General features: G+C 38.2%; 2 protein-coding genes and 2 pseudogenes across 4 annotated transcripts; 2 read left to right on the plus strand and 2 right to left on the minus strand.

Moving 5' to 3' along the window:
• Positions 1-391: 391 nt before the first annotated feature.
• Positions 392-8,621, plus strand: LOC126618517 (importin subunit alpha-9-like; annotated as a pseudogene).
• Positions 8,622-10,138: 1,517 nt separating this feature from the next.
• On the plus strand, positions 10,139-14,458 carry LOC126619462 (DEAD-box ATP-dependent RNA helicase 57-like). 2 transcript variants are annotated; one of them, XM_050287857.1, is made up of 12 exons: positions 10,139-10,364; positions 10,451-10,586; positions 10,683-10,804; positions 10,886-10,977; positions 11,189-11,285; positions 11,441-11,521; positions 11,603-11,835; positions 12,005-12,199; positions 12,301-12,391; positions 12,860-12,982; positions 13,383-13,533; positions 14,057-14,458. In XM_050287857.1, exons 1-12 carry the CDS (start codon positions 10,284-10,286, stop codon positions 14,263-14,265), a joined length of 1,611 nt encoding a protein of 536 aa, XP_050143814.1. In that variant the 5' UTR covers positions 10,139-10,283; the 3' UTR covers positions 14,266-14,458. The 2 variants fall into 2 exon arrangements, with proteins under 2 accessions (XP_050143814.1, XP_050143815.1); XM_050287858.1 differs by having other exon boundaries at positions 10,140-10,364; positions 10,454-10,586.
• Positions 14,459-14,504: 46 nt separating this feature from the next.
• Positions 14,505-17,679, minus strand: LOC126619461 (pentatricopeptide repeat-containing protein At3g53360, mitochondrial-like; annotated as a pseudogene).
• Positions 17,680-17,781: 102 nt separating this feature from the next.
• On the minus strand, positions 17,782-21,605 carry LOC126619463 (uncharacterized protein At1g32220, chloroplastic). Of its 2 annotated transcripts, none has more exons than XM_050287860.1 (7): positions 21,339-21,605; positions 21,180-21,255; positions 20,847-20,935; positions 20,684-20,739; positions 19,860-20,006; positions 18,705-18,830; positions 17,782-18,278 (listed from the first exon to the last, which is right to left on the minus strand). In XM_050287860.1, the coding sequence occupies exons 1-7, from the start codon at positions 21,440-21,442 to the stop codon at positions 17,998-18,000; spliced, it is 879 nt and encodes a 292-aa protein (XP_050143817.1). In that variant the 5' UTR covers positions 21,443-21,605; the 3' UTR covers positions 17,782-17,997. The 2 variants fall into 2 exon arrangements, with proteins under 2 accessions (XP_050143817.1, XP_050143816.1); XM_050287859.1 differs by having other exon boundaries at positions 21,180-21,267.
• Between the last annotated feature and the right edge of the window lie 2,585 nt (positions 21,606-24,190).

The following is a 24,190-nucleotide window of genomic DNA, read 5'->3' on the forward strand; positions in this document are numbered from 1 at the left end:
TACATATTCAGTGTGCACGTAGCCCAAACCTTGGAGTGAACCACAATACATCTTGTGTTATTTACATTACATGCAGATTCACGGTCAGATTTACGTTGTTCCAAGACCTCCGATTTTGTGCATCAACAGAAAGTAACGGTAGGTGGTAGATTTCAACAACTAATAAAATTCATGTGGTAAAAATACAAAATTAAAAGTTAAGATAGTATTTGCATACCTGCTTTTAAGTTCAGGTGGTACTTGTGCAAAATTCTCTTTTTCTTTTACATCCAAACAATGATGTTTTGACCACGTCATCATCACCTTCTAAATACAATTCAAAATCCTCCTTTCGTACATTTCTCTGCTCTTAGGCTTTAAGCTAGTTTCGAAGCTCTCTTCTACATCTCTAATGGCAGATGATAATATGGCTTCTCATAGAAGAGACCATATCAAGTCCTCAGGTAAGTTCCTCTACGCTATTGGGTTACTTATAAAATTCGGGAAATGGATGGGAAAATCAAAATTTCAATGGAATTTATGTTGAATTCTGGATTGGGTCTCTGTGATTTGTGGGTTCAATTCAATTCAAAGTTTGATTCTGTAATTTTTCCACCTTTTTTTCTCGTTATCCAAACGGAAAATCAAGCAATTAGATGCTAAGTAAGAACAAAGAGGGGATTACTTGAATTGGGTTCTGTTCTTTGGGGGTCCTAAACCACTTAACAATTAATTAGATACAAAAGTTTTCAACTTTTTATCATTGGCCTTGCGAGCGGACTACATGTAATTTTTGTTAATTTTGTTGGAGCTGTATTAAGTTGTTATGTGTATAATTCTGATTGTGTGGAAAATTTAGTTGCCAATGTTGCCGGACAGCGAAGGTGGTAACAAGCAGTTTCTGTAGGAAAGGAAAGAAGAGAATCGCTGGTGCGTGCGAAGCGTTTGTGCAGAGTAGGGATTAGCAGGGATAGTGATGATACAGTTGACGGTGAAATGATCATTGATGAAGAGCAATCCATCTTGGAGGCTCAAACTTCTTCAGCAGTGGAAGGGTTGAAGTCTGCTGTTGCATATCAGTATGTGAATCTAGTTCGTCTACACAAATATTGTGAGAATTTTAAAAGAACATCAGGCTCTATTTTGTGAAAACATAAGATATGAAAACATGGAAATCTTCATCAAAAGATACGAAACATGGAGTCGTTCAATGGTTTCTGTAAATCCATTCAACACCATTTGTGTACTTTATAGGGGAAAAGGTGCATTGGAAAAAAAGGTGAGTGCCCTTCGTGAACTCAGACGCTTACTGTCAAGGTCAAAATTCCCTCCTGTTGAAGCTGTCCCTCAAGCTGGAGCAATACCTTTATTAGTGCAATGTTTTTCATTTGGCTCTCCAGATGAGCAAGTCCAGCCAATTTTTTGCATAATATGGTTTTTTTTGGTTTTATAAATTCTAATTTGTATATTCAGCAGAGACTGTTGATAAGTAGTGCTTTTATGGAACTTTTTTTCAAGAAAAAAAAGGAAAGAAGGAACTTTGATGTTATTTTCTGTTAGCTTCCATTAAGTAATTAGCAGCTTTCAGAATTTCGGGTTTCTAAAAACCCATCAAACACACCTATGGAGTTTGGGCACGAAAGTATCACACACCAGAGAATGTTTTCAGAAATGATTTGGAATTAATAAACTTCTTGAGAAATACTTGAGGATATATTCTATCTCTTCACCTTTTTTTTAAATTTAAATTTTTATATAATGCAGTTGCTTGAGGCGGCTTGGTGCCTCACGAACATAGCAGCAGGGAAACCTGAGGAAACAAAAGCTTTGTTGCCTGCTTTACCGTTGCTTATTGCTCATCTTGGAGGTTGGTAATGTCTTATGTGCTCCTTTTAGATCCCAGTAACAATTTCTTTCTCCTGTTTAAGTTTCTTTATCTCTGTGCATATGTTATACCAAAATTTTTGGCTCTACACTTTGCATTTGTAATGTGATATTGGCGTAGGTGGTGGTTGTAAGGACCTAACCTTTGAAGTACCACTTCAAAGCTGAGATCATGGCATGCGATACTTAGTGCAGAAGTTTAAGCTATCTGATCAGATGGCTGCTTTTGATATTTCATCTATAATTGCACGTCTTTTGTAGAAAATAGTTCCTTGCCTGTTGCTGAGCAATGTGCATGGGCATTGGGAAACGTTGCTGGTGAAGGGAAAGAGCTGAGAAATATTTTGCTATCTCAAGGTGCATTGTTACCTCTTGCAAGAATGATGCTTCCAAACACGGGTTCAACCGTGCGAACAGCTGCTTGGGCACTATCAAACCTAATCAAGGTGCTAGATTACTTGCCTCGTGAATAATTTTATAACAACATGCACATTTTCTTCATAAGTCAAACTTGTTTGGATTTTGGTGGCCTTTTTGCCCCACTTGCCACCATTCTTACTTGGAAATTAGTGTGACATTCAGGGTTCCTTTCTTTTGCACCATTAATGTGTTTTTCATTTTATATTTCACTGTGTTTATACTATATTTAGGGCCTCGTATTTAGATCTCGTACAAATACTCGGGGGACTTAAATGTAATTATGTAATAAAGGAAGGGGCAAATATGCAATTAGGGGAAGAGCCCTTATTCTATAAAAAGGTCTCCTCACCCTCACAAACCCTAAGCCTCTCACCCCTTCTCAAAGCTCTCATATTACAGAGCTCCTTCTCTCTCTCTCTCTCCCTCAGATAAATACATATTCAGTGTGGATGTAGCCCAAACCTTGGGGTGAACCACGATACATCTTGTGTTATTTACATTACATGCAGATTCACGGTCGGATTTACGTTGTTCCAAGACCTCCGGTTTTGTGCATCAACATTTGGTGCCGTCTGTGGGAATCGATACGAAAAGTTGTGTCGGTTTTCTTTTATTTTTTCACCTCCACCGTGAATCTGCAAAATCTACAAAAAAACTCCAATAACCCGAAAACTTTCTCACCACCGACACACAATCCACCCCAACTCAGCCTCCAACAGGCCTTCACCAACCTCCAAAACCATTGCTCCGGTTTCCTCCACCACCTCTCCCGCCTTCCCCTCTTCAACCCCAACCTTTCTTCCCTCCAAACCCACCTTCAATCCACCTTCTCCAACCTCCAGAATCAAGCAAAACATGCATTTGATTCTGGGTTTTCGAGCTTCAATCCGGTGCATTCTTCTGGCAAGAACCTAGTTTAGGGTCGAATTGGGGTGAGTAACAAAGCCTAGGTCGCCAATTCCTCTGGTGACGGGGCTAAAGCCGCCATGTCCACCGAGTACATCGAAGATCGGCTTGCCGGGGTGCCGATTTATGCTCTCAGCAATGCCTCGGAGGAATTCGTGTTGTTTTCTGTTGCTTTCACTAGGAATTCTCTTGAGCATAATAGGATCATGGACCCCGGAATGCGAAGCGGGTCGAAAGTGGTGGCAGTGGCTTTAAATAAAGTTTTTTTTTTCTTTTCAGCTCAAGGTCGATTAGGTAGCCTTCAGTTTGATTCCTGAGTATTCTCAAGTCAAGAATGCGCTTAAGAAGAGGGAAAAGGTTGGAACTTCTGATGATGATGGCTTTTCTGGTGTGCTAGTTTTCCAGTCAAGGAGCTTGGTTCTGAAAAACCAAAGAAAGAGTTACCGTCCAGTATTTTTCAGGAAGAGAGAGAGAGATGGGCATAGGTAAAGTTGAGCTGAAAAGGATAGAGAATAAAAGTAACAGGCAAGTGACTTTTTCCAAGAGAAGAAATGGGTTGCTCAATGAAGCTTTTGAGCTATCAGTTCTCTGTGATGCTAAGGCTGTCCTCATTATTTTCCTTGGTCTTGGCAAGCTCTATGATTTCTCTAACAGTTTAAGGCTGAGCGCTCCGCCGCCGAGGTCGCCCTCAACTACCTCTCCAATCGTGGCCCATCTCACTCTCTTGCCGCTAGGATTCTGGATGAGACGGGGGTTTACAAGAACCTCTTGTAGGAAATTGCTCAAAGGGCAGGAGCTTCGTTGCCACGGTACACGACCTGCTGAAGGCTCATTTGATTTGGGTTTAGTACAAACTTGCTGTGATCTGGGTTTAGTACAAACTTGCCTTCCTAGCAGGAGCTTCGTTTGATCTGGATTTTCGAATGCCTAGCTGTGATTCTTCTTTACAGCAAGTATAGGAAGGACCATGAACAATGCTCTTACTTCAAAGCTGTAGGGCGTGGCCTGCTAGGACTTCCTGCTGGATGCTCAGATGCGGCTTCGTGCTTTGAGGCCATGATGATGTCTACCATCTGCCAAGAAAAGAAAAAGAAAAATGAGGAAGCATATATACCAAAGCTGCTTATGTCGGTGCAGATCTTATCGGCAAGGTTGAAAGAAATATTCTCGAGGATGACCCAAGAAACCCAACTGTGATAGCTGATAATTGCCTGTGCACTTCCTCAACCAATACGGAAGTGTTGTCTGCCATCTGCCAAAAAGGAAAAGAGAAAGCAAAAGCAAGGAATAAACACCCCACCAAAATGATGTGATTTACTTTTCTTGGTAGATGTATGATGTGATTTATTTTTCTTATCTTTCGGAGACATCTGTATAAACCCATCAGATGGTAAAAAAAAAAAGCCCAAAATAATGGGCTGGCATGTTGTGGAGAGCAAAGGCCCATAAGCCCAAAATAGCACAAACCAGGTCATCAAAAGTACGCCCGATACTCCCCAATTATTCGGCAACTCGCCGCTATTACCACCAACCAGGTGATCAAAAGTACGCCCAGTACTTCACAATTATTCGGCAACCCGCCGCTATTACCACCAACCAGGTGACCAAAAGTACGCCCAGTACTCCAAAATTATTCGGCAACCCGCGGCTATTGCCACCAACCAGGTGATGAGATATACAACCCGTGCTCTAATTTGGCAACTAGCCATTCATGCCACCAACCAAGTGATCAAAAGTACGCCCAGTACTCCAAATTATACATGAGCATTACTCATGTCATTCATACATAAACATTCATGAGCATCACTCATGACAATCATACATAAACATTCATGACCAGCATTCATGTCAACATTCATGAGCATCACTCATGACAACATTCATGAGCATCACTCATGAAAACATCCACGAGCATCACTCATGACAACATCCATGAGCATCACTCATGTCAATCAACATAAACATTCATGAGCATCACTCATGTCAATCAGCTTCAAAAGCTTCATTTACAGAGCTCTAGCTTCAAAAGCTTCATTTACAAAAGCTCCAGCTTCGAAAGCTTCATTTACAGAACTCTAGCTTTAAAGCTTCACTTGCAAAGCTTCACCTACAAATCTTCAATGCAGGGTATACAAATACCATCTCCGAACAACCGCCACTTCGGCCCATACATGGATTCAATTTGAAGTCTCCAGCCAACAGACTCTATTGACCGAAGACTTGAGGGACTACATTATGTACCATATATTGGTCCTCAACTGGGGCTCATGAAAAATACTTGGGGAACTCTAGCCCATCATTTATGTATTAAGGAGCGAGCCCTTATTCTATAAAAGGGACTCCCTCACCACCATTAGAGAGCATCGCCGCCTACTGAGCAACCGCCTCGCCACGAGCATCAACTCTAGCCCATCATTTATGTATTGAGGAACGAGCCCTTATTCTATAAAAGGGACTCCCTCACCATCATTAGAGAGCATTAACTCTAGCCCATCATTCATGTATTGAGGAGCGAGCCCTTATTCTATAAAAGGGACTCTCTCACCTTCAAACGCCACAAACCGAGCCAACCAAGGCAACATAAGCCACGAGCCAAGTAGCCTCGCAGTGTATGCTACTTCTAGTTGAGCATCATTTCAGATTGAGCACTGCCTCATATCGAGCATCAGTTCAAGACAACATCTAGTTACTTTGGCCCACACATGGACTGAATTTTAAGTCTCCAGCCAAAAGACTCTGTTGACTGAAGACTTGGGGGACTACTGTTTATACCATATTTAGGGCCACGTATTTAGACCTTGTATAAATACTCGGGGGACTTAAATGTAATTATGTGATAAAGGAACGGGTAAATATGTAATAAGTGAGGAGTCCTTATTCTATAAAATGACTCCTCACCCTCACAATTAGAAGGGGCCAATTCCTAAGGCTCCTCACCCTCTCAACGCTCTCACTCTCAGAGCTCTCTCTCTCTCCCTCACTTCTCAGAGAAATATAATACAATCAGTGTGGACGTAGCCCAAACCTTGGGGTGAACCACGATACATCTTGTGTCATTTACATTACTTGCAGATTCACGGTCGGATTCACGTTGTACCAAGACCTCCGGTTTTGTGCATCAACACACTGTGTTTTATTTTGGTTCTTAATAACGTATCACCATCAATGTGGACTTACACATCATCTTTGAGAAGAACTTGCAACATAACGTATCACCATCAATGCAGGGACCTAATCCAAAGGCTGCAACGGAGCTCATTAGGGTTGATGGGTTATTGGATGCACTTGTTCGACACTTAAGAAAAGCGTAAGTTATGTTTCATAAATCTAAATAGATTGCACTAAAGTTTTGTCATCATGATTTCTTGCCATTAAACTTTTGGATTGCCTTTCCTTATGATGATAGTGTAACATAAACTCGTTTCTTAAATTCAGAGATGATGAGTTAGCAACTGAAGTAGCATGGGTGGTTGTGTATCTCTCAGCCTTTTCAAATCTTGCCACCAGAATGCTAGTGGAGAGTGATGTCCTTCAATTGCTTGTGCAAAGATTGGCTATGTCCAATAGTTTGCAGTTGCTTATTCTGGTAAGGTGGAATCTAACTGTATATATAAGCTCTTTATTGACCTTCTCTTTCTTTAGATAATGCCTCGTGGAGCAACTTTTTGTATATGTATTTAATTGAAGGTTAAAATGGTTTACTGTTTTTAATGCTTCATTTACAGAGTGGTTGTACTAGTTCAAGTTTTCATTCCGTACATCTTATGTTTTATCTTATCTATATGGTTGTACATGTTCCCATTGCAGAAGCCTCCCCCTGGCCATATTTCTTTGGAAATTTTGTACCGTATGTGAGTTGTGTGTCGGGTCCTAATATCCCCTTCTGTGCCTTAATCAAAAAGAAAATAAGTTTCTAAGTATTTCTTGACCTATAAGATGTTGCTGGATTTTATCCTGATGATAAAATCTAGGCGAACATTTAAATTCTAAATTTTACATATTTTTATAGGAAAACTAAATTGACAAGGCAATTTAGAGAAGTATGACATGGTTCCATTGTTGAGCTAAAATTGTGGTCTTGTAGTTATCATGTATCATAACTCAGAGTTTATGTGATGTTTGATGTACTATCTTAAGTTGATCCTTTCATAAGTAGATGACACTGTAATTGCTTTCGGAGTAGATAGATTTTAGATGTTTTTAATATTTTATTGTATATGGATCATACTGACAAATGGGCTCCATCAAGGTGCTAAGAAGTTTAGGCAATCTTATAGCTGGTGATTCATAGACAACCCAAGCTGTTATTGTTCCTGGACATGAAATCACAGGCTAGTGCACTACTCCTTTGATGGGAAACTGTAATTGTGATCACATATATATACAAGACCATTTTCGTTGCCTTTTTGTTTTTCCTTTAGAAATATAAGACAATTTCATTGATTTATGATGATGAAATTTTCAGGAAACATAATCGAAGTCCTGGTAAAATGTTTGAATAGTGAGCACCGGGTTTTGAATAAGGTATATAAGCTTGTTGTTAATGTTATGAGGTGGATCTTTAACTCACCCATGCTTATTCAAAGTTCAACCATTTATGTAGGAAGCAGCTTGGGTGCTATCTAATATTGCGGCTGGTTCTGTAGAGCACAAGCAGTTGATATATTCAAGTGAGGCGGTGCCGGTGCTATTACGCCTCCTTTCTACAGCACCATTTGATATAAGAAGGGAAGTAGCGTATGTACTAGGCAACCTCTGTGTGTCTCCTATTTCACCTACAGAAGGTGATGGAAAACCAAGCTTGATTCTGGAGCACTTGGTTTCACTTGTTGGTAGAGGATGCCTCGCTGGTTTCATTGATTTGGTTAACTCGGCTGATACTGAAGCTGCAAGACTAGGACTACAATTCACGGAACTGGTAAGCAAACATCTATAGAATACGGTTCATAGAAAAATTGATTATGTGACTACCGAATGGTTCATTAGGTACATTTGTTGTTGTCATAAATGTTATGAAGTGGTGCACCGTAAATCAAAGTTTGCCACTCCCGAATGAATAATGGAACTCCTTGACAACTAAACCACAGTATAAATCCTCTATATTGCTTGTTCATGCAGGTTTTGAGAGGGATGCCGAACGGTGAGGGCCTAAAGCTTGTTGAGAAAGAAAATGGGATCGATGCAATGGAAAGGTTTCAGTTTCACAAAAACGAGGAGTTGAGAAACATGGCGAACAGTCTGGTGGATAAGTACTTTGGAGATGACTATGGGCTTAATGAATAGGCGGACTGATGTAGGAGTTTCCAGTGGCTTTTATCTTGCATCTTTCCATGCTTGTATGCCATGGATGATGTATTGTTGTAAGAGATGTACAATTTTGATGATCAAGTGGCTTCTCGTTAAATGTGAGGAATGGAATACAATTTATGATTTGTCCTTTGGTTATAGAGATTTCAAATTCTCGTACATGATTGAAGAGATTCTTACAATTTTGTCCACAACAATTCTTATTGTTCCCAAAGAAAATATTAATTATGCACATTTTTCTCTTCTATTTTGTTTCACGATGAAAGCATGAACTTATAATGGAATGGGCATGCTTTAGGCTTTGTTTGGGAGGGGGACTTCCAAGTCCAAAGGGATTGATGTCTTCAAATTGTAAGAAATAAACTACAAAATGTAACTATGTTAGATATAGAAGACTAAAAGGCACTTCATGAGCATTGCAAAGACATGCGAGATATATTTGCAAATAATAAGTTTTGGACTAAGTCATTTACAAAACCCTAATGCATGTTTTTGCAATAAGTATGTGGTGCATTTTAATGCCACTTTGTAATGTATTTCTTCGTCACTTATCTAAATTCTTTATGACTTGGAAATCACTCCTCCAAACATAACATCTTATTTCAATTTCCATCTGATGATATGAAAGAATATATATAGTTTATATATTATTTTAGTTGTCGTATCCTTGTCGTCCCATGTCCATGCAACATACCAGTTCATACCAAAAAAATGAGAAATTTGATTTAAGTCAATAAATATTTTCATATTTCAGTATAAGTGAATGATCATTTTATTTTAGGAAAATTAACAAAAAAGTTTTAAAAAACTATAGTTTTAATGAAAAATGACAAATAAAGGTGTAGTGAATAGTATCAGGGAAAGGTAAAAATTGGGTTTTTCATTAAAAGGGGACTGTACCGAGAGTGTTTCGTTAAAACTCCCTTTTATTTTCTAGTATAGGCTAATAAAAACAATTATCCTCTACAACTAAGGTTAATAAAAACAATTATCCTATACAACTAAGGTTAATAAAAACAATTTCCTCTCCAACTAAGGAGTGACAAATCTAGGATTCCACCTTTGGGAGGCCTAATGTTAAAGTTCAAATTTTTTAGATAGAAATAGAGCACAAAGCTCACAAAAAAATCAGTTTATTAATTTAGGTATTTCATCGAATGCTTGGTGGTCTTGTTGTTGTAAGTCGAACCATGTTATGCATATGTCAACAAATATTGACATTACCGAAACAATATGATAAGTGTTATCAAGAGCTTTTTATGGAGTGATGTCGAAATATGCTTAATGAACATTATATAAATCACTTAGTGAACACAAAAGGAATCCATACCAAATATTCGGAGTGTCCTACAAAAACTTTACATGTGTGTTTCCCGGCCTCTGGGTGGTTTTGGGATCACCTTGATCTCAGTATACATTTGCCCTTGCAACTAAAGGTGAATTCCCCCTTCTTTATGTTTCTCTTTAGACCCCAATAAAAAAGCGCGAATATTGACTGACTCAATTCTAATATTCATAATATTTTGTGACCTATAATAAAATCCCCCAAAATAAAATTACGTTAATGCAATTTAAAGTAACTATATGGGCAGAGATATCATTTTTAAAACGTTAAAGGATGTCCATGTAATTTACCTAAAACAGCGGTTAAGGAAGCACTCGCGGGGAAGAGCAAAAGCCAAAGGGTTTAACGAGCGACTCATAAACCCGCAAATTGTAACAGAGCTTCCACTTCACCGCTGCCAATTCGCCGCCTGTCACCCGTCGCCTGTCACCCGCCGCCAGTCATGGAAGAAGGCACTTCATTTTTGTTCTCCGGCGTCAACTTCAACCGGAAAAAGTTTGCCACGGACTTCTCCAGATTCCAGGTCCGAATCTTCTCTTCTCAGAAAAGCGTATCACGTTATTTATTTTTCTGTTATTTGTCAAATTAAAATTTTGAAATTTGATTAAGAAGAACAAAGAGAGCGAGAAAGTGGTAGAAGATTCGAGCTTGTTGGAAATTCCAAAATCTGAGGCGGAGGTGGAGGCAGAGAAGGAGGAGCCAGTAGTGCCGGTTAAGAAGAGGAAGCGGAAGGGGGAGGTTTCCGGTAATTTCATTGTTTTTGGTGTTGAATTTGTATGCTTTGAAACCTAAAAAGATTTATTTTTTTTCATATGATTTGTTTGACTTTGTGATGGCATAGAGGGTGTGGAGGGGATTAGTGTCTTTAAGACCTCAAAATCGGCGAAGGCAGCGAAAGCGGGGAAAGAGAAGCCTGGCAATGAAATCACGGAGCAGAAGAAGAAGTTGAATCGGCAACTCGAGGTTCTGCTTCTTGTTCCTTCATCTTTTTCGTGTTTGTCAGTTTCCTTGTGCTTAAATTAAAGTTGATTTTATATGATTCAGCGGGATTCGCTGACGCGAAAGAAGTATAACATTCATGTGTCCGGGAATAACATCCCTTCACCACTTGATAATTTTGCAGACTTATCCTCAAGGTATTCCTTATTTTCTTTTTATTTTAGTGTTTCTTAGGTAGGATATGTATAAGTATTGCCTTTGATCTCGAACACCGAGGATTCATATGTGGATATTGTTGGTTTTGTGAATGCCTGGATGGATTTTTTTTATAAGTTCTCATTTACGAGCTTGATATTTTCCTTAGGAGCATGATAAAAATGAGAGTTTTTAATCTTTGATTATTTCCAGATATGGATGCGAGCCATATTTACTTCAGAATTTGGCAGAACTTGGATTTAAAGAACCAACGCCAATCCAAAGGCAGGCTATTCCAGTCCTCTTATCTGTATGGTCTCTTACTTATGCTATCTGCTAAATTTTACATTGTTTTGTAAGAGATCACCGGGTTATATAAGGCTTCAGTTTCAACAGTACTTCAGCACGGGTTGACTTTTGGTTTTGAAAGATGTCCTCATCGCCTTTGTCATCGTTTTTTATTAGGGTCGAGAATGCTTTGCTTGTGCTCCAACTGGATCTGGAAAAACTCTTGCTTTTGTTTCTCCCATGCTAATGAAACTTAAGGTATTGCTCATGCATTCAACTGTTTCTTTCTGCAAATGTTGATGGCTGAGATTTTCTGATGAAATTTTTTCATATAACTAGCATACATCTAAGGATGGTATCCGAGCTGTTATTCTTTGTCCAACACGTGAGTTAGCTGCTCAGACAACCAGAGAGTGCAAAAAGATGGCAAAGGGAAATAAATTCTACATCAAGTTAATGACCAAAGAGCTTGCAAGAAATGCCGATTTTTCAAAAATACGCTGTGATATACTCATTTCTACTCCACTTCGGTTACGGTTGGCTATCCGGAAAAAGAAGGTTGATTTAAGCAGGTGCGTATGATGCATATATTCATCTTTTGTTCATAGAAAGTTTGAAACTAAAAGATGCTGGTAGAAACAAGAAATCATTGTGTACAAATGAAGATTTTTGCAGTAAAAACGATCATTCTTATAGTGGCTCATTGGTATTTTCTCCTCATAATTTTTTTGTGTTGTACAGGGTTGAGTATCTGGTATTGGATGAGTCTGATAAGCTTTTTGAGCTTGGCTTGTTAAAGCAGATTGATTCTGTGGTCAAAGCATGTTCGAACCCTTCAATTATTCGCTCCTTATTTAGTGCTACTTTACCTGATTTCGTTGAGGAGCTTGCCCGCACCATAATGCATGATGCTGTTCGAGTTATCATTGGCAGGAAGTGAGTTTGACTTTATCTTGTTGAAAATCACGAAGTGGTTCCCTTTAATTGCATCAGTGGTTCCATTGACTTGCATCTTTTCTTTGTATGTTTCCATACAGAAATACTGCTTCTGACACTATCAAGCAAAAACTGGTCTTTGCTGGAAGTGAAGAAGGGAAGCTATTAGCACTTCGTCAAAGCTTTAAGGAGGTATGCTTTGTTGGTGATAGAGGCAACATTTTGCTTTTAAGAAAGATTGGTTATATTTACAACCTCTTCTAAATAACTGCTTCAGGATCGAGTTCAAAGATGATATGGAATACAAGTCCTTGTGTATCAAATAGTATTCCAAGGGCACTTCATACAGTTTCTGACCTTGTGTTAATTGAATAAGGCCATTATCTACTGTAGGTCCTGTCCTGGAAATACACAATTGATAGTAAAGCACAGGAGAGGCAATTTTGAAAATGCTACAAGATCTATCTAGATAACGGCGAAACAAGGAATTATGTGAAGTTAACCAAATGTTATTTAATATCCACCAATTATCTAAGTTCTTAGAAAATTTAATCTTTGTAATTGGCATTTATGTTTTGTTAGTTAAACATTTCCAGACTTTCAGCTGGATCGGTTTGATGTGTTGACCAATTTCTTGTTATGCTTTTATCTTGTTAGTAGAGTCTGAATCCACCAGTGCTGATATTTTTACAAAGCAAGGAGCGAGCTAAGGAACTCTACGGAGAACTGTTGTTTGAGAATGTAAGAGTTGGTGCCATACATTCTGATCTGTCACAAACACAGGTAATTTGTTCCCAATTGTTATCAGATGATCAACCTTAAGCCTTATATAGTCTACTTATGTCGGCACTCTACCATTCCACTCGACATAAAGGAAACCTTTAACTGATGTTAAAACTTGATTATGCACTTGTTTTCATGGTATCATGAAAAAGGCCGGGTCTGGATATCTGTGTGTTCTGAGGAGGTTTGCATGGAAATAAGAACGAACTTGAATTTTGACATTTTCTTGCTATTTTACAGTGGATTGGAATTCCATAATTAATACTTGGGCGCACTTCATTTAACATTAGATTCCACTACTACGATCATGCTTGATTCCCCATGTTATATGCGTTATTATTTCTATGTACTTGAACAGTAATTTCAATCTCCTTTATACTAATTATAAATTGGAATGCAGCGAGAAAATGCTGTAGATGACTTCAGAGCTGGAAAAACATGGGTTTTAATTGCCACTGATGTTATTGCTCGGGGTATGGATTTCAAAGGTGTCAACTGTGTAATTAATTATGATTTTCCAGATTCTGCGGCTGCGTACATTCACAGGATTGGTATGCCTCTCCTTGTCCCTATGATTGTAACCTATGTACATGAAATATGGGATATGTTAAACAAAAGATATAATGGTCAGTAGTTTCTTTCAAAAAAGAATTCTATACAAGAAATATCGTATATGGTTTAAGGGAATGTATTAATAGAAACTTCAATCCGTGATTAATTTGGAAGACTATCGAACAAATATGACATTGGTTTTTGGGTTTGTTTCATAAGACTTATTTTTGTCAAATTGAAGTACTTTTGTTGTTAACCAGATCTTGAACTCTGCAAATTTATGCATGAATATTTGTTGTGCATCTTTTGCAACTGTCTTTTATCGTTCCTAATGATTATGTTTAGGGCTTTCAATTGCTCGTTTGATGCCTGTGGAAAATTGTATTACGGTGTATGTGATTTACGTAGTCATTGATTGTATCAGACAAGTTTCTTCACGTTATTGCTATAACCATTTGAATTGGTTTTCGGGGAATGATTTCACGAGCTCACTGAATCTATGTTTGTAATTTTTCTGTGAAGGTCGGTGTGGACGAGCAGGGAGGAGGGGAGAAGCTATTACTTTCTACACAGAGGCAGATATTCCATATCTACGGAATATAGCTAATGTGATGTCAACATCAGGTTGTGAAGTTCCGTCTTGGATCATGGCCTTGCGCAAACAGAAGTGGAAAAAACACCGACCCGGAAGAGAATCGATATCAACCCAACCGAAAGATGAGAAGGAGTAAAGCAATTGTCATATCGGCAACCAGATTTTGCAATTTTGATTTGGAAGTCCTCAAAGCAATCATTTGTTATCGATGAGTTATATTTACAAACTGAAGAGTTTGGGATGGTGTACGGATCGAATGTACAAGAATTATATTTACAAATTGAAGTCGAAAACAGAGTAACATCTATTTTATTCAAGTTATGAAACAACCCAAAGCTCCTTTATCTTTTTAGCCATCAATAAGCTGTTCGTAATTTAGAAACCCAGTTTGAATGTTGTGGATGTGAGGGAAAATGTCGTTTCGTCGTCATAATGTTTTCGTTTTTCTTACTAGCATCCATCTGAACGGTCCAAGTTAGTTTCAGAAGTCCATAACTGCGTCCCAAGTCCATGCTAGTTTGAGTTTTTGCAGTCAAATGTATGCCGGCAGGTCTAGAATTCAACAACGAAACATCCTCCACTAAAGGTAGCGTGTCCTTTGGTCGCTAGTAGCCTAGTACACCCATTACACAGTTGTAGAAGAACTAACACAAGTGAGATGGTCGATACAACAGGGCAAAAAAATTGAAGCCTTAAGCGGACTTCTCGCTCCAATGATAACTTTACCTGCCGGAGTTCGATGCCCGTCCTGTCATCACGTATCTTTTTATAGTTCATAGTTTTAAGCCTCAAAACTTTGGAACGTGAAAGAGTGCCGCTGTGTACTACCTGGTGCTGCAGGTCTGACTGCTACCTTGTTCTCCAGCTGCTCCAATCATTGTTAAGGGTCTAAGGATTTCCTCAGGTTCTGAGGACACACTGGACACAACCACTCCCTTAGGTGGGGACTGTGCCTCCCTACCTTCTGATCGAAATGGGGGCTTAGATCATAACTTACTGATGCAATCTTGTTTAGAATAGAACTTTTAGATGATCCTGGTATCGCTTTCCTCTTGTTCCGGAAACTATAATTCAACATTGCTAATAGAAGCCTATGCCTGAAGTGGTTCATAACTATCATCCAGCATCTGCAACCACAACTCCTCTAGCATTGCATATATTTTACCTTTCTCAGGATGCAGGCAATCTTCAACAAAAAAATAAATGGGTCCTATTCTTAACCTCAATCCAACTCTGCCCAGGAACTTTCCTGACATCCCTTTCTCTCATCAAGTTCCTTAACCTTGCAACATCATCCCAACTGCCAGAAGAAGCATGGATGTTGCAAAGCAACACAAGAGCAGCAGAATGGGTAGGATCTAATTTTAGTATATTCTCTGCTGCCCGTTTTCCAATCTCAACGTTCCCACGGGTTCTGCAGGCAGCGAGTAGAGTCATACATACCACAACGTCCGGTTCAAATGCCATTTGCTTGATGAATGCCTCTGCTTCATGTAAGCATCCGGAACGTGCAAGTAAGTCAACCATGCAAGAACAATGCTCTATTGTCGGTACAATCCCATGCTCGGATTCCATGGTTTTATATACTTTCCACGCTTCCTCTACCAGTTCGATATGACTGCAAGCAGTAAGGACACCTACCAGTGTAACTTCATTGGGTTTTATGCCCAATTCCTTCATTCTTTTGAAAATGTCAAGAGCTTCCTCTCCATATCCAAACTAAGCGTAACCCACGTTAAACTACTCCACGAGACAACATCTGGATCCTCCATCCAGCCGAAGAGCTTTTGCACACTTCCAATTGATCCACATTTTGTATACATGTCAATTAATCCATTGCTGACAGTAACATCAAGCACAATCCCACTTTTTACAGTAAGGCAACGAATCTGATTCCCAACCTCTAGAGATGCTATATTTGCACAAGCTCCAATTACATTACCCAAAGTAATATGATCAGGCATAGTTTCAGAAATACGCATTAAATTTCGTAAATGGAAAACCTCCCCCGACCTGGTTGTGCTGCATGCATGCGGTAATAATAGCATTCCAAGAAACTGAATCAGCGTGACTTCTTATATCTTCAAACACAAGAAATGCATCATAGAGATTTGAACACTTTGCATACATTGTTAGTAAAGCGTTGGACACAATAACGATAGAATCAAAGGCCCCCTTGATAATGTAGGAGTGGATCTGCATACCCTGATAGAGCGTTGAAGGGCTTGTGCAAGCAGTAAGTATTGGGAGAACACTAACTTCATCGGGGATCAGTCCCTTATGCCGCATCTGAGAAAAGAATGATAATGCTTCATCAGAATCTCCAGCATTCGAGAATCCTGAAATAATTGCATTCCATGACACTAAATCGAGCCTGTCTATCCAATAAAACACTGTTCTTGCAGATTCTAAATGCCCACATTTTGCCTACATGTCACAGAGTGAGCATCCGGCAAATATGTCTCTCCCTAAACCAAATTTTGTGCACATCCCATGTATTTGCTTTCCAAATTCTGGTTTAAGAAGGCGGCCACACGCACTGAAAGCACTCCCAAATATAAACTCATTCGGCTGGTAAGCTCCCTGACGGAGCATTTCTTTGAAATGATCCAAAGCTTCTTTGTCAAAACCAAGCTGAGAAAACCCTGCAATCATCGAACCCCAAGAAATCAAGTCCTTAGTCGGAACACGAGAAAATACATCAAAGGCGTCCGCAATTAGACCAAACTTTGTGTACATTGAAGTAAGGGCATTCTGTGCAATAGGGTGAGAACCAGTCTCTGATTTTATAACATGGGCAGGCAGCTGTCTCCCCAACAGTTCATTCCCCAGACCCGAACAAGCTTTTACGACGCTTCCAAAGGTGAAATGATCAGGCATACAACCCGACCTCAGCATTTGGAAGTAATATTCAATGGCTTTATCCTCTTGACTATTCTGAGAGTACCCAGAAATCAGTGAAGTCCAAGAAACCACATTTCTCTACTACATTGCATCGAAAACCTTACATGCATCCGCGAACGACCCACATTTTCCATACATGTTAGGAATGTGGATCTGGAAAATAATGTCCGGGTGGTCATTGGAAGCCAAAATATGGCCGTGGATTTTCCTGCCGTGTTCGAGAGACCTGAGAGACGAGCAAGCAGAAACCAAATTTGTGTAGTTGGTGGGAAATATTGGGAGGTTCGTGTTCGTTTGCAAAAACTTAAACGCTTCAATGGCTTCTCTGTAAAGCTTTTGCTTGCACAAGGAGATTATGTAGTCGTTGCTGAACTTTTGGTTTTTGAGGTTTGGTGAAAGAGATGGTGGAGGTTGACTTGGTTGACTTTTATAGAAGGTCAACGGCAGTGGGGGTTTTAATCTTGGGAACTTTATCGAAAAACTCCTGGTACTGTTCATTCTAACGAAAAACCATATTTTTACACTAAAAAGTCAATCCTGATACTATTCACTTTACCCTTTATTTTGTCTTTATCGTTAAAACTCAAAGTTTTCAAGCCCTTTTCATTAGTTTTCTTTAAATCTTTTACCAAACCAGTTCCAGAAGCTTGAGAATGAGCCATATTCACATTTCCAAACAGTAAAGGCCTCAACGAATGGCCTTCCGGTGATGAAGTGTCGATGCAAGTCACATTTGAAATACAAAAACTACAAAAATTATAATGGATTTCAAGGAATTCGAATTGCTAACGATGTTCAGATGAAATTTGATTCAGATAGTCATACAAAAAACTTGTTCGTCTTTACAAAATAGCAAAACGTAATTTATCCTCCACCAAGAAGGGGTTTCAGAACCAGGTGTTATTTATACTCGGACCTGTTTGCGTTACTGTCACCTGTTAATTTCCTATACCAAAAGATATTCTTACACCCTCACCTTCTCCGCAGCTTCCTTAATTTGTGCAATGGTAAAAATGCCGAAGAAATCATCATCTCTGATTCCATTGATTGCGGCAAGTGCAACATCATCGACACTAACAGGTGGAGCCAAGAGCAGATCAGATGCTGGAAGAGAACTCAACGGTTTGGTAAAGTTTTCGGTAGCATTAATAAATCTTTCCAATGGTTCACCTATCAAATCCAAAGGAATCTCAAAACCATCCACCCTCCGTTTCCCGTATATGAAACCAGGTCTAAGCACGATACCTGCAGAAGTTGGAATTACAAAGAAATGTTGGGAGAGAAATACAGGAAACAAATAAATATGAGGGGACGTGGCAAAGTTGGAATTATATATCTTACTTCAGCCAATAAAATGGGAGTCAATGAAATAGAAGTGATCAAATCCAGAAAAAGTATGTTTAATTAGGTTTGCCAGAAAATTAGTGAGTATTAAATTAAAAAAACTACTACCTCATTTTGCTAGTTGATCCAATATAGCTGAGAATTCCTTATCATCCTAATCGAATGGGCCGAATGGCTTCAAAATAATAATATATTCCAATTATTTAAATCACTCATCTCCCTCGCTTCTTTAGTAAAGATAATAAATAGCCTATTCTAGACAGTCCTCACATTTAGTCTCCTAAAATTTCTGAAAAATGAAAAGGAAAGACGAGAGTTAGGTATTACCAGAATTGGGATATTTGGAGAGAACCTCTGATTCAGCTTTTCTCTTTCCTGTGAAGTACCCAGATGAAAGCAAAAATGGAGGTAGATTGTAATCATGCACTGAGATCAAGACAAACTTGGGAACTCCTGCCAAAGGAAAAGAACAAGAAAATGAAAGCCATATATCTCAGCCGTCCTCTGCAAACAATTGAAGAAAGAGTAGCATAAAGCGACCATGATATACATAATGAGAAATTAACATCATTGTTCTAGTCAGGAATATACTGATACATTTACATCTAACGAGAATTTTTCAAACGCACCGATATGTAACTTATAGAAAAACTACTCTTTTGGGTCCACCAGACAATATGATGGTTCATTTAAGTGTTCATTTAAGTTTTCATTCAAATAGTCCATGCAAAAATCAACAAAATCGAAGATCGATTAGCCATTTGATTATCATCATGATCACTTCAGTGTTTTTACCAAAAAAATATAGTTTCATCTGATCATTTGAATAGTGTTACATGGCTAATTGAATTTTTTTTTATTTTTTCGATCTTTAGCATGCATAACCTTGGGGGACCTAAACCGTTCGTAGTATGGAGCCTGGAACCCGATATGGGGTTAACACAAATGATTTGATTTATTCAGTATGTATTAGGTCATAGTTCTGTGCATTTGAGAATTTCCCAACATATACTTTGACCTAGCACTTGACCAAAGTCAGACCTCAAACTTTGACAGTCTCCCTGATTCAAATAATCCTGCTTTCACAGAAATTGATAAGAAGAATTTCTAAGCTTCCTTTAGACATTCCTATTGGAGTGCTAGCTCTCATGGGAATACAAGGGCCGTAGGCAAGGTATCTTACAAATTTCTCTTCAATTTTTGATAGCCCTATGTCATCCTCTCTATTTTGACTTACAAACAAAAACTCAAAGTCCTCAATTCTAACAAAAACTGAAGAAATATTACTGCAACTGATAGATCCAGTGCCTTGTCACGGAGAAGTGATACCAAAGGGTACTAATGAGATGGAATGAACAAAAGAGAAAAGGAAGGGAGGGGTGAGATAGAAGCTTCATTACAAAGACGAGTGAATCAAATAATAAAAATATGAAAAGAAAGCAAAGGGCTAATTTACTGCAATGTGATAATTGACATTGCTACCGTAATCCTTCGCAGCATTAACAGCAACAACATTTGCCTCCCCATTAATCCTTTGCATCTGTTCCTCGCTGCCAAAACCACCAATGGTTGAAACCACAGCGGTGGCCCCGATAAGTACTTCATCCCAGTTTACATAGAAAACATCTCCTGCATAACAAAACTTACTTCAATATATGCATCCATTGAAACTGCAGATATATGTACCAATACTACCAGCCAGTCCAAGATTTTCATCAGCTTGAAGCAACACATATGTGACATGCAGATAAACGACGCTCAAAAACTCTAAAACAGAACCAATGGCTTCTTCAAAAAGAATAAGGCCACATCCTTCTCAAGTCTCATATCATATTCACTTCAAGCACATTTTAAATTTCCAGACCGACAGTTTTACATGCATCAGTTCTTTTCTCCATTTATCTTTATCATTAACATCAATAAGTTTCTTTTTTCTTATCAATGGCAATTAAAAATGGAATTTTCACATTTTTTGTTTAATTGCAGTTTCTAATAATAACTTTCAAATCACAGCTGATAGAATCTTAGTCACTGAATGCAAAATCAGTAAAAGCAATGTCGTAGGAACACAACGGTTTTAAGCTCAAAATTTAACGAAAGACCATAGAACAAAACAAAAACCCCGATATTGCAATACTTCCAATCATATAATTGTTTTTTCCCTTTCGGAAATCCTAATCGCAAAAGGCAGACCTGATTTTTGCATTTCTACAGCAGCAAAATGAAGTTTGAAAGCAGAAAACTTGATTACAGCATTACATGGCAAGCAAGCAATAGAAAAATGAAGGTTATAGAACGTGACATACCTGGCACCCAGTTAACCTGATCTATCCACGCACCGGAGTAAGTAGGACGCCCTGACCTGTTAAACCAAGCAAACATTTCAGACACAAAAAAATCAACCAGAAATGAATAGATGCAGGCCAAGTGACAAAAAAAAAAAAAAAAAAAAGAATCAATTTTCAGCACCTGCTCACGCCAACAACCTCTATTCCTCTGGATACCGCAGCCTTGCATATAGCAGAACCAACAAAACCGGTGCCTCCTAACACAACAACCTACTAAGACAAGAATATATCACAACATGTACTTTCTTTGTTTCTAAATAATTGCAACCTACTTTACTTTTATTTAAGATTATTCTACTTTAAACTAATCTAAACCGCTGGAGGGGAATTTGAACTCGAATGCATAGCGGGAGCATATCCGCTTTAACCGATGTGGCTACGCCCGCAAATACATATCACAACATGAAATTAAAGCTGAGGAATTGAAAATTAAAAAGCAATGTCTTAGGCTTACCCGTTCAGGTTTAACATCGGCCACAACGTCTATTGTGGCGGAATTGAAATCCGTCTTTACATTCACCTCTCCATATCTGCATTTAACACTGAAGATAAAGCAAATATTAATCACAGTTTATACAACCGAATTCTAGAGAGAGAGGGAGGGAGAGAGGACCGGTGGTGGAAAAGCGAGGTGGGTTTGGGCCGGGCGGGGAAGAAAGCCCCGGGAAAAGAAGAGGGGAGCGTAGAAACGGCAGGGAAGTGCAAAAACGACGACATTTGACTAGAACCAGATGACGGTCACTCAGCTCTGAGCTGGGATTGTTGTCTGCTTTGACTTTTCAGGATTTCCGAATTTGGGGAAGAAGTAGCGGTAGCCGGCAAACGACTGCAGAGAGAGAGAGAAGGAAGATGGTGCAAAAACGTGAAGTGAAAATGTAGAGGGGGGAAACTGAAATGGTTAGGCCCAGAAAATCATGTGGCCCAACTGGGTTAGGCTCTATTTTTGGACGGATGATATCATTGACGTGATTTATTTGTAATTATTTAAATAAAAAAAAATGATGATTTAATTGTAATTGTTTAAATAAAAAAGAAAAAATAAAAGAGATTAACAACGAAGATAATCCTACTTTTTTTTGTTGAGACCGATATAGTTCCAGTCCATTTGATTTTTGATTTTTTTGGGGTGGTGGAAGCTCCACTTATTTACCCAAAAAGGAAAAATAGTCAAGGAGGTCGTACTTGGGCTGGACTGTTGGGTATGTACGATCTAATTCAATTCGGTTCGGTTTGCTGGTAAATAAAACCGATAGTGAGCTGAATGAAATGACCGGTTTGGCTTGGTTTTAGTTCGGCTTGACGAGTTGTACTCGACTTAGGCTTTAACCCATTTGATTTTTTTTTGTTGGGTTTGTTCTATTCACTTGAAGCCTAAACTTAAAAATCAACTCTCCTACACGAATTTACAAGTAATGCTAGGTAAATTAATTTTTTAGACCACATTTACAAATCATGGAATGTGTCGTCAATAGGTAATAATCACGTTAATTCACAATTAAATAATAATCTAATCATCAATAGCCACGTTATATGATTTACAAAATACGGTTTAAATATGCCTCAAAATTCATATTTAGGTCATCTCTAAACAAGGGTTGGCCAAATGGCTCGTTTTAGTCATCTGGTCCTCCAAGATATTAATATTTTAATGAACAGTACAAGACTATATTTGCCTCCGTCTCTAACCGATGGCCAAAGGGCCAGATGACTCGTTTTAACCCTATCACAAAAAACTATGTCCAACCGAGGGTCAAATGGTCATAGGGCCAAACATAATTTATTATTTAAAAACTACAACTTAAATGTTGTTTAAGTTTCATGTTGTTAAATTTTTTTTTTATGTTGTATAATTTTTATGTTGGTTAATGTTATTTAATGTTGTTTCATATTGTTTAATGTTGTTTCATGTTACTTAATTTAATTATTTAATGTTGTATAATGGCTTAGGAAGTTATAGAAAAAGAATAGAATTAAAAAATATATTATAGGAAAAAATGAAATTTAAAAAAAAATATATGAAACAAATTTTGTAAAATAAAAGTTATAGGGAAAAAATAGAATTTAAAAAAAATATGAAAAATAGAAGTTATAGGGAAAATTTTGTAAATAAAAAATAATAATAAAACTGTTAAGTAATACATTTATATTAAGTAATATGAACGTATTCCTATCGGTTAGAACCGACAGGATTTCCATTTTTTCTGGCCATCCCCGGGCTGGCTGGCTGGCTGCATGCAGCCAGCCCTCCAGCCCTTTCCGATTCTGTGTGGCCCTCTCAGATTCCACAGCCCTCTGGCCTAGCCCTCTGTTGGAGACAGTTTTCAAGCTATTTTCGGCCCTCTGGACCCTTCGGTTGGAGATGACCTTAATGACTGGCTTAAATCTAGCATCCACAAGTTTAGCCAGAGAGTTTTTTTTTTTTTTTTTTTTTTTTTTTTACTGTGCTTGATGTGAAGCACAAAATAATCCCAAAAATGTAGAAGATGACAGTGAGTTTTTTCTCAAGAAAGACAAAAATGGGCAGAGCTCTCAAATACTCTCACGCACGGCTCAGCATTTCTGCAGCTGATTATGACTGCTCAAGGCTTCCCTCCTCGTGGTGTTGAAAAGTCAAATGCATTAAAGATAGGATTAATTACTAAATCCTATCTTTAATACTTTCTTAAATGAAGATTAACTCTATCAAGTAGGAAATCCCTACACAATCAATCATGAATACTTACATCATCATTCCACGTATTATCTCCTAATTAATATCTTGCAAATTTTTTATCACTATTCATCCAACGGATGACACACTTGGGCCAATAGGATGCTGCCATGAATGGTGCTTGGAGTCAAATTGGTTTAGTTGGTTTTAAATGGATTTTCTCGATTTGAATGAAGGATGAGATTCGGTTAATTTAAGATGAAATTTGATTTGTTTGTAAAGGTTGGCAAATAACTAACTATCTAACTCACTAACACTATCGCTCTACTCAATCTTGATGCCCATAAAAGACCTTGTTTAAGACCAGCAACTTCTGGTTGCAAAACTGAAGAATAGCCTATAAGTGTGACCATACATAAAAAAAATTAGTCATAAACTAGACCACGTTGTTTTTATATAACAAAATTGAGAACTGAACTGGTTAAAGCTAAAATCAACTTTTCCAGTTTATTTATTCGGTTTGATTCAGTCTAGTTCACTAATTCAAACTCCAACTCCTACTAAACCAGGTATAACTAGTACTCATTCATTTTTAGCTTAATGACATCTATGCCCCTTAACACTCAAATCGAGTCTTGCTTATTAAAAGATTAAACTCTTCAAATTAAGAATAATTGTACTAACTAAAAAAGAAAAAAAAGTCTTCCATGAGTTTGAAGTCGTTTGTATGGTATTCAATGTGTGGTGGCATCAATGTTTGTTGCTTTCAATCAAAACGTATATAAGGATTGAGATGATGTTTTAGTTTAACGGTT

This window comes from Malus sylvestris, chromosome 4, assembly GCF_916048215.2.
Source record: "Malus sylvestris chromosome 4, drMalSylv7.2, whole genome shotgun sequence".
NCBI classification, from domain to species: Eukaryota; Viridiplantae; Streptophyta; class Magnoliopsida; order Rosales; family Rosaceae; genus Malus; species Malus sylvestris.